General features: G+C 37.8%; 1 protein-coding gene across 1 annotated transcript in view; it reads right to left on the bottom strand.

Moving 5' to 3' along the window:
• Positions 1-935: 935 nt before the first annotated feature.
• Positions 936-11,549, bottom strand: part of LOC113219987 (putative C-mannosyltransferase DPY19L2P2) — a 37,423-nt gene continuing 26,809 nt past the window's right edge. Inside the window, exon 10 of the mRNA XM_031935959.1 lies at positions 936-1,070. Coding sequence (XP_031791819.1) covers positions 936-1,070 — 135 coding nt within the window. The remainder of the gene's footprint in view (positions 1,071-11,549) is intronic.

The raw sequence follows: 11,549 nt of genomic DNA, 5'->3' as shown, positions 1-11,549 counted from the left end.
AATGGACTAAATTTTTTGAGTTCAACAACCTGGATTGTAAAAAACTTATTATCTTTATGGTTTACTATATAATTACTTGCTATGGCCAAAATTTTTTCAAAGAAACTTTGGGCTAATAATGAAAATTTAAAAATCATAGACTTAAACCTTGATTGAGAAACAAAAGCGATTTATAACTATACATTTATGTCACTGTTAATTAGTTCATCAGTTATTCAGCTAATGTAATAGAATTTTTGCCTAAGAAGCTGAAATAAAGCTAGTGATGCACTTCACAATTGATGATATCTCTAAATTCAAAAAGTGGTAAGTATTTTTCGGAGAAATGGTACTCTGTGTTTGTGTTCATGAGTACAGTGGTTTTTAAACATTTCCTGATTTGTTTTTCCTAGCTGTGAATCATTTTGATTCCTCCTATCTTGGCCAATACAAAAGGCTTGGTTTGAGAAGGGAGGGGACCTGATGTAAGCAAATATCAGTAAAATGAAAAAAAAAAAAAAGTATGTACTCTGGTCTCTGGAATAGAAGGAAGAAGAAAGTGAAGGAAAGAAAAGAAAGCAGTGAAACACGCAGATCCTGACCTCCTTTCTCTGGTCTAAAGTCCTAGAGTGGGTTAGTACAGTGGAAAGCCTCACTTCCTGCCGGGGGCTCTGGAGAAGTCCACCTCACAGGATGCCCTGCCCTGAAAGGTGGTGGCTTCATCCGAGTAAGGGGGCAGCCCTGCCAGTTTGCAGGAGGGAGGGACGGCTGTCTCCAGTACCCTGTCCCTCCAGTAGTTTATCCAGAACTGTTTCCAGTACCCCTGTCCCTCCAGTAGTTTATTCTGTTAGTAGGTGCCAAAGCCAAGACACCAGTCTGGGCAGTCTAAATCCAGAAACTGAACACGGAGCTACCAAACCATGCACAGGTAGAATCCAGGTTGGAGAGAATGACTGCTATTTCCAAAGTGTAGCAAGCCTTCTTCCAACTACTAATGCTATTGTCTCCCCATATGAGCGTAAAGGGCCTCCAAGCAGAGTCAGGCTTTTGGAGATGCTTTCATTTTGCCATCCAGCAATGTGCAGGGAAGCCTACATCAAGAGAAAGATGCATAGCCTTAGATGAATTCATTATGTTACAGTAGGTAGGCTGACATGAGCAGGGCAGAAGACTGCCCTGCTCCCCGCCCCCCACCAGGAATGTCAGGAGACCATCAGGTGATGGTCAGGCAATTATTAAGCGGTCTCTCTAAAACAATAACTGGTTGCAGCCGGCACCAGGGAACAGCACTATCCCAACAGACAGAAAAAACCTGAAACTGGTGATCAACTTCCTAATAAGATCTGAGGAGTTGGGTGAGTGGGCTCAAGCATGCGCACTAACAGACAAAACGCTGGCATTTTTTTAAAAAATGCCTCAAGGGAGCATGCGTACAACTCCAGCAAACACACGGCACATGCAGCCCCTCTCAAGCACTGGCAGGCCACTGTGCATGCGGACAGCCCACCCCAGTAGAAGAACCAGGGGAGAAGCAACACAAGACCCCAGAAGTATGCCAACATATAAAACCCTAAGTCAAAGCTCAAACTGTGCCCTTGATCTTTCACACTGCCCACTGGGCCCTCTGCTGAGTGTACTTTACTTTCGTTCCTGCTCTAGAACTTTTTAATAAACTTTCAGTCCTTCTCTAAAACTTGCCTTGGTCTCTCTCTCTACCTTATGCCCCTCAGTGGAATTCTTTCTTCTAAGGAGGCAAGAACTGAATGAGGTTGGTGCAGAAACATACAGATTCACCACCACTCACATACTTCGGTGCTGCCTGACTCAGATACATTCCCTAAGTGCTAACAATTATGTGAGAGGGAAATAAAATCACAGGACCCCAAACTCACTATGCTAAAGGGAAAGTTAAGCTTGGGAGCTGAGTCATGCAAAAAATGCCTGCCTTTTGTTCCCAGACAGTAGTAGCTTCACATGCTTTATCTCATATATAATGTAGATCTACTGAGCAGGATATGAATACAGAATTGGCTATTTCCCCGTTCCTTTCTTTTCACGTATAAAATGTAGATTCACTGAGTACTAATCCGAGCCTCAAAAGAATATGACCACTTGCCTCCTTGCCTACTCGCCCCCCCATTTTTTTTTCTTTCTTCTTTCTTTTTCTGCTCACCATTTGCTATTTAAATATTGAAGTTCTCAAAACCTTCTTTGGAAGAAGCACAGGATACAGATGCTACCGTGACTTATGTTTCTTTTTCCTGAGTGTGTCCTCAACCTTGGCAAAATAAACCTCTTATCAATTGAGACCTGCCTTGGTCACTTTTGGTGTACAGTTACAAAGTAAGGATGAAAATATATAGCTTAAAATTCTGAGGAAGAAGTCTGAAAATCAAGAAAACAAACAAGAAAAGCAGGAGAGAACTAATAAAGATAAAAGTAGAACATTTTAATTAATTAGAAAAGAAAAAATTGCAAGCAATGAATACATACTGGTTCTTTCAAAATGTCAGTCATCAAAGCAAATCTCTAAAATTCAGATCAACATCAAAATGAAGAAAACATGAATAGGAAACATCTGGAATGAGAAAGAGAATATAACTACAAATACTAGAGGGTTTTTTGTTTGTTTGTTTTAAGCTCTGGGGAACGTTATGTATAATTATAAGCCAAAGTTCTGAAAATTTCATTGATAGTGATGACCTTTTAAGAAAAATGAGAAACCAAATTAAAACAAGAAGAGCAAGAAAAGTCTGAATTGAGCAATGATCATGGAAGAAAAAGATAAAGCTGTCAAGCACAAGAGCTGCTGGCCCCAGGTGAGCCATTCCCCAAGTCTGTTTGTTCAGATATTAAAGAAAAGACAATAAAATCACCTTTGCAAAAATTTTAACAGTGGGAAAATTATGGTAGTAAAAGAGATTTGATCTAAGGCCACCTCCATTTGCCTTTAGCCTTCAAACTTACCTGACATATTTGCAGGCTTGGGCCAAGCTAACTTCGGGAGACATTCAGTTGATAGTTTAAATCATAGTAGCCCTTCCTCAAAGCTCAATCGTCTTTTTAAATCTAAGGAAAGGCCACCAGGCTAGAAGGATGAGAGGAGCCCAAATTCTGCTAAGGTGTAGATATAAACAATTACAAGCCATTATTCTGAAAGTCACAAGATAGGCAACTTTCCCAATTACTCCTGCAGATAACATCACTATTACAGAACCTAAGATTGGCCTGTTGAGGTGTCTTTTCAGGTGTTTTCTATGTCTGATGACCAGTGGCTACACCTGGACCCACCCGTGGCTCCTGTGGCACCACCCAGCGTTGACTCAGCACACAGGAGGGCCATTTCCCATACCCCTGTGATTATACACCCAACCAATCAGCAGCAAGCACCCACTGCCTGTCCAGCTCCTCTCTTTCCCCAAACTATCCTTGAAAATCCTAGCTTCCAAATTTTCAGGGAGGGTTGATTTGAACAATAATAAAACTCTGGTCTCTCATTTAGCTGGCTCTTGGTGTGGGCAACTTTATTACAATTCCCCTGGCTTGATAGATCGGCTCTACCTGTACAGTGGGCAAGAAAAACCCATTGGATGGTTACAATTACTGCTTAGCTATTTAGATTCCTTTTGAGCTTATAAAAAAATATAAAGCTTCCTTATTTATATTAGAAAGCCAGCATAATCCCCATACCAATTCTAACAGAATAACACACAGAGGACAAAAAAATTGCAGGTTGATTTATAAACAGTAATACACAAATCCTAATTAAAATAGAAAATCTAATTCAAAATCATAAATTTCAGAAATTCAATTATTGTTACAATTTCTAGTAATATTATTAGTTGAACATTTCTCAAATATCCAATGGAATCTACAGTTATAGAACAAGCAAAAGGGAAAGAGCTGAGTTGAACAAAGTCAAGGAAGTGTCTTGACTCTAAGCCTCCTCAGTACCTATAATTTGTCCAATGTTCTTTTTGCTAAAACATTTTGGAAGGCCAGAGATGAGCTAACTAAGAACCAATACAAAATTTCACAATGATGGACCAGACATTCTTGCTAAAGTCAAAAAAAGAGAAAAATAAGTCAGCATGCTTATTTAAGAATGGTCATAAATTCTCAGTGGGGTACTGACATGAGAAAAGAAATAACACACTACTATGGGAAGGAAAAAAGACAATATAAGTTTATAATGACAAGTTATCAGGAAAATAACTCAAAAAAAGTCAATCAGTAAACGTTAAAATAATAAAAAAGTTCAATAAGCTAATCAGCAAAGAATCAACAGTATAGCAACAAAAAATCAACTAATAGAAACAAGGGCATGGTGGCACATAACTACAGTCCCAGGTACTTGGGAGGCTGAGGCAGGAGGATCACTTGAGGCCAGGAGTTTGAGGATACAGTGAGCTATGATCATGCCATTGCATTCCAGCCTGGGTAACATTAATGAGATCTAGTCTCTAATAAATAAATAAATAAATAAGTGTTAGGAAATATTTGGAAGAAGTTATCCCTATTTAATAAGCACAAAATATAGACATTGCATAGGAAAAAGGTTAAAGAAGTATCCTGGACCTATGTGAACAAAGTGATACAACTTCATTGAAGGACATAAGTGAAGATTTGGACAACTGAGCAACAATATGAATCTGACAAAATGAATACCAAGTTATCTAAAGACAGGCAATAAAAAAAAAAGCAAGCAACTTTTTGGAAAAAAAACAATCAGGGGACATGGCATGGTGGAGACTTGGTATGTAAGCTACGTGAAATTAAAAGCTAGAGTGTGGTATCTGAATCATGCAGGACACAGAGATTAACGACACATATTGGAAGGCTCTGTAACATCCTCTGGCATCCAAGAAAATTCATTCATTATAAAAGTGATTTAACTGATGCAAATTAAAACTACAATGAGATATCACCTCACTCCAGTTAAAATGGCTTAGATTAAGAAAAAAAGGCCAGACAATAACAAATGCTGGTAAGCATATAGAGAAAAGGAAATACTTGAACACTATTGGTGAGAATGTAAATTAGTACAATCACTATGTAGAACAGTTTTGAAGGTTCCTCAAAACACTAAAAATAGAGCTACCACATGATCCAGCAATCCCATAGCTGGGTATACCCAAAAGAAATCAGTTGTGTCAAAGAGCTATCTATACTTCCATGTTTATTGCAGCCCTGTTTACAACAGCCAAAATTTGGAATCAACCTAAGTGTCCATCAACAGATGAATGGATAAAGAAAATATGGTACATATACACAACAGAATACTATTTAGCCAAAAAAATGAATGAGATCCTGTCATGTGCAACAACATGAATGGAACTGGAGCTCATGAGGTTAAGCAAAGTAAGCCAGATACAGAAAGACAAACATCACATGTTCTCACTTATTTGTGGGATCTAAAAATCAAAACAATTGAACTCATGGAGATAGAGAGAACAATGGTTACCAGAGGCTGGAAAGGACAGTGAAAGGGTATGGGGAGGTGCAGATCATTAATAGGTATACAAAAAATTAGTTCCAAAGAATGAATGAGACCTAGTATTCGACAGCACAATAGGGTGACTGTAGTCAATAATAATTTAACTGTACATTTTTAAACAACTGAAAGAGTATAATTGGATTGTAACACAAAGGATAAGTGCTTGAGGGGATGGATATGCCATTTTACATGATGGATTTTTATGCACTGCATGCCTGTGTCAAAATATCTCATGTACCCCATAAATATGCACACCTACTGTATACCCACAAAAATTAAAATAAAAAAATTTTGAGAGAAAAGAGTGATTTATCTCTTCAAATAAATATGGCAGCATGAAACAGAAAATCCAGTGATGAGAAATGTACCAAATAGGAGTTTATGTTTCTCACAAATAAGGGTCGGTACCTGCAGAGGCTACTCCAGAAAGCCATGTAAGGTCGGACCTCTCTAGCCTCCCGCCCCGCCATTTTTATCAGGTGGGTTTGCCCTTATGGTGGAAAGATGGTTACCTAACCTACAAGATTCATCTCATATTCCGGGAACAAAGAAGAAAAAAGAGAAAGTAATACTTAACAGTGCATCCACCAGTTCAGGAAATATTAGCTTTGACAGTTCTGCTTTCTGGGTCATGCAGCCAGCTGCAAAGAAATATGGGCTCATTGCTCCCAACAATTGGGTTCCATGAGTAAAACAGAATGAGAAATGGTTATTGGGTAATATTACAGAGCCAGCCATGAATGTATTTCAAATAAAAGATGAAAGGCTGCATTCTTTAACACGAAGGGTTGGGACACTTGGCTAGCCATCTGGGGGAGAGGAGACAATTAGAACTCTATTTCATGCATTACATGAACTAAATTTCATGTGGATCAAAAAATGTAACAACTGAAAACAGAAATGGTACAATTACCAGACTAAATCACAGGTTAGTATCCACATGATCATACAGCGGGTGATGCCTTTCTATGACAAATGCTATGAGCAGAATTCATGAAGGGAAGATTCAATAGATCCCATTATGAAAATGTTGAAAACTTTTTAGCAATAACTTTTATAATTTACTTTTATTTACAATAAAATGCCATGAATGAATACAATCCAACAACAAACTATTTACTAACAAAAATACATTCATTATATATGAAAAGGAAAATATCCTCAATGTAAGATTTAGTAAGAAAAGAATTCATAAAAAATGGCAAAGATCATCAATATAGTTTGCAAGAGAAAAGAAAATTAACCAACAGATACATGAAAGTGTGTTTAATTTCATTATTTAGTAAAAAAATGCAAATTTGCAACAATGAACTACTATGTTGTACCTATAAAACTCTGATGATACTCAGTGGTTAAGGTGGTCAGGACACAGACCAGAAGAAATGGTGAAATTGCCTGTCAGTGGGCAATATAACAGCAGACGTATCAAAATCTTTAAATATCTTAAATGCCACTGCTAATGTTTTATTCTATGAAAATCTTTAGAGATTGTGAAAAGTTTAGCTATGAAACTTTAATGACCATATTGTATTTGGAATGAAAATTTGGAGAAGCATAAATGTTCACCATAGGAGATTGGGTAAATAAATTTTGTTATACAATATAACTTTATTTGGTCATTATTAATTAGACTATGCTGAAATTTTATTGTTATAGAAATACTCTTCTGGTATATTTAATGGAACATATAGGTTTAAAAAAACATTAGAAAGCGATTGACAAACAGAGATCGAGAATAAGACAGACAGAGACACACAGAGAAGACTGAGAAAGATATATAAGCATTTATAAATGTGGCTATGTTACGGACACAGGGAGGGGAACAGCACACACTTGGGCCATTGGGTGGTGGGGGACAAGGGGAGGGAGAGCATTAAGACAAATAGCTAATGCATGCGGGGCTTAAAACCTAGATGACAGGTTGACAGGGTGCAGCAAACCACCATGGCACACATACATCTATGTAACAAATCTGCACATTCGGCACTTGTATCCCGGAACTTAAAGTAAAACAAACAAACAAAAAAATGTAGCCATGTAAAGAAAATTTTGGTGTGTTTCATTTTGTGTCTTAAATTATCGGTATTTTCTTTACCTTTATACGATGAATATGCAATGTTTGTAATAACAAAAGGGAACAAAATGTATGATCCTAAACATGAATTACACCAAAATAACAATATTTACCTCTGGGCAAAAGCACTATGGGGGGTCTCACTTTTTTTTTTTTTAGCTTTTCTGTATTTGCCTTCATGAACAGGTAAAACTTTTGTAATCAGAATTTTTAAATATTATTTTTTAAAAACAGCAGCAAGATGTTCTCTGTGGCCCTCATAATAGGGCCTAAAGTTGATTCAAATGTATGTAAGTTCATTCATTATCTGGCCTTTGCTCACCACACCTTCTCTACTACAGTCCAAGACTGGAATGAACTACTCTCAGGTCTCCAAAAACACCAAAGCCTACTCTCCCCCAGGTACCAGCTCCTGATGACATGCCATTCATTGATTTCTCACAACCCCTTCTGCTGGAAAACCCCCTCATCCTGCATCACAGAGCTAGGTGGGCCAGGTGCCCCAGGAATACCTACATTTTTGTGTGAATCCCAGCCTATTCTATTTTCTGCTTGCTTGCTTTTCTCATTCCCTCAACTCTAAGCTTCTGCAGGGCAGCACCTACTGGGTGGTCAACAGGTTTTTCTGTCAATGGAGGTAATAAATGAGAAAGAGCAAGAATGGGACCAGTCTCCCCTGTGCCTTGGATCTCATTTACTTTATATCTCATTGAATCCCAACCAAGATCTCATGAAGTAGGTATTATTACCCCTCTTTCCCAGATAAGGAGACCAAAATCCAAAGAGTTAAGAATCTGGATCACCCTCAAACAGCCCCTAACGCATAGTCAGTGCTAATAATTATACAACTAAAGACCATGTGTAGCCTGTGGCCATTTCTCTAAAGGCAAAATTAAATGAAGAACCAAGCTAATTATCTATAAGATTAAAACAAAAAGCACCTTGCTAGGAAAATGAGATGGGGAGTGGAAATAGGAACAGGATGTTTATTTTACTTTTTCTTTTTTTGTCCTGAATCTTTTTGGATAGTTACACAGAGTGACTGAATTCATCTGCACTAAAACCCCTTGAGAATTTTTATAGGTTGAACCAAAACAGAATAATGAAGTGAACCTTCTAGGCAGGAAGGCAAAAGCAGACTTAAAAGATGATTCCTCTGTGTTACTTGGCCTTTATAGAATAAGCCGTGATGAGCTCCTCGAAAATGCATTATTGATGTGATATAATAAGGCAGGCTTTCTTTTTCCTTTTCAAATAATGACTTATTTTATATTAACCATGCCATGAAACATTGCCACTAAAGGTTGCTTCTCAGCACAAGTGAATTGTATTTGATTTCATGCCTTGCCTTTTCCATCTATGCCAACAGCTCTCATGTTTTGTCAGTGAGGTTTTATTCATATCATTATTCGATTTCTCATTCAGCATGGATTCAATAGATTCAAGATATTTTTCTTTCCTCAATTACGCTTTTGTTCCCCTATTTTCAGTTTTCTTTGATTTCCAAGTGATTTCTGGTTAATTCATGCTTACCTTCATATTCCATTTATTTTATCTTCTATAAGAAAACGCCTTAATTGTGCTACATTGAAAAAAAATAGATATGTTTGCAAATAATTAGATATTTAGTTTCTTTAAAGGGCTGCCTGTTCCTAATGTCTTGAAAAATATTAAAATCCACAGCCCTGTTCTCTCATTATACATGCAAATTCCAACTGCATGCAAGGTTGTTATTGGAGTACCAGGACAAACAAACTCAAAATCCAAATAAAGGGACTTTATTTAGAATACCAATTAGATGGGGAATGTTAATTAGGATTTGATACAAAAATTATGAATCCAAATTACACATAATTAATGTTCTTCCCCAGCTACATTTGGTAATGATTTATTTCTATTTAGTATTCAGTTGGCATAACTTGTAAATGCATACTCATAAATGCATGTCCATTTTCTGTCTTTCTACAATGGAAAGCCCTCTGCGTGCCAGGCACTGTGCTAGATGCAGTCTCAACTTACATGGAGCTTGTGGCTTGTGGTCTAGGAGACAGACAATGAAATCGCACTAATGAATATATCATTTCTTCAGGGTACTGAGATGAGTGCCCTAAATAAATGGAGCACAGTCCCAGAAGCTTCTCCAGCTTGGGCTAGCCAGTTGAGACCTCAGGATGAAACAGGTAACAAAGGCTTGCCCTCTGCACCTCCACCCTGAGGTTCACTCCCTGCAATTAAGCACATGCTCCTTTAAACCTTTAAACTGCAGTATCTGAAAATTCTGTTGGATTCCTGCCTTATCATATGGAGACATTTTCTCTACTAAACACTTGAGCTGAAAAACTTGCTAGACCTGACCTGGCCTGAATTTTGAAATTCAGTGGCCTGTCCAGTTAGAAAGTCTTCTGCTTCTACTGTTGGCCGTAGCTACCCACCTACTAAGTTTCATTTAAAATGTGTAGTTCAAAGTTTTCGGCTATCCACAGCCAGGGGAGACTGTGGGATAATGGCTGGGCAATGTGGAGTGTGGGCTCCTGTGGAGCCAGGGGCTTCAGCAGCAAGGAACGGGCGCTCCCTGGACAACTCTGTCCTGTTTCATCATTGTTCACAAATAAATTTCCTTTGTATCCGCAACACATACATACACATACACACACACACACACACAGAGAGAGAGAGAGAGAGAGAGAAAGAAAGAAAGAGAGAGAGAGAGAGAAAGAGATTGAGACTTCACATAAGATGTGTACCCTTGGTTAGAAACATTAGGAAACAAGTGACAAAGCAAAGTCTTTGAGTCCATCTAGAAAACCTTAAAGCCAGAAAAGGAATGAATGGGTAAAAGGAAGAACTGGCCTTTTGGCAAATGCACATGGTGAAGGCAAATCTTACACTTGGGAATGGTTGACTGGACCCAAGGTTCGGTGAGTTTGTATTTGGTGCTTGATGACTTCACATGGTTCACATGGGGTAAATATCATCTTACGGAATTACAGAAAAACACAACTCAGAACTTGTCCAAGGTCTAAGTGCTAAAGCCTAAATTCAAACTCACTCATTCAGAGTTCATTTCATATCCTTATTTGGGAAGAAAATGCTGAAATTAAAAAAATAAAAAATCCACAGTTCATCTTGGGATGGCTAGAAAGCTCATGGAGAAGACCCTGGGTGGAGAAGGAAAGGTTCTATATTCTGCTCATAGCAGAACCACCAAGATCAATCAGGACAAGTTATCCTCCTTTGAAGAGAACCAATTATTTCCAGGGTAAAAAAAAAAAGGCCTATATAATATTTTAATTTATTCAGTTCTCCACTTGACAATCTTCTAGAATCCAGATGGAAGGGTGACACTTTTATGGTTTTTTTTTTTCTCAATCTGCTCCTTTGTTCTCCCATCCCTTGTCTAGTTTTTACCTTAATTTCTATAATAATATGAACTGTGTATTTAACAAATATTAGCTTATTATCTTGATTCTTGTTTCCTAGATGTTTATTGTGATCAATAAAAGTATAACATCAACTCTGTATTTGTGAAGTGAAATTCACGGGAATGTGTGGGAAAGAAACATGTAAATAGTCACTAGTTTCCAAGATACTTGCATAAGAAAAAAAAAAAGCATTCATTCTTACTACAACACTGCAAGTCTATGTTATTCACACCATTTTACATAGAGATGAACAGAGACTTAAAATCAAGGTCATAAGCTCATGTGACCCACAGGGTACTTGCCATGAAGTTACTGCACTGTAATATCTAAGTCTGCTACAATGGGGGAAAGGTGGTATTTAATGACGTTCCTCAGCAGTGTCACAAAATGACACAATTAGGGAATAAATTCTAGATTTGAAGTTAATCTTCTCACTGCTATCACCAGAAGGTGCAGAACACTGATCCTGCAGGCAAACGCAGCCACCTGAACCACCACAAATGGCAGACAGTGGGAGGTGGTGCCGGTTTCATGTTTTACATGAAACAGCATCAATCATGCTTCACAATAACTTTTT

Source organism: Piliocolobus tephrosceles, chromosome 8 (genome assembly GCF_002776525.5).
Source record: "Piliocolobus tephrosceles isolate RC106 chromosome 8, ASM277652v3, whole genome shotgun sequence".
Lineage (NCBI taxonomy): Eukaryota > Metazoa > Chordata > Mammalia > Primates > Cercopithecidae > Piliocolobus > Piliocolobus tephrosceles.
The sequence above is the reverse complement of the archived record's forward strand: the minus strand, read 5'-3'. Positions and strand labels throughout refer to the sequence as shown.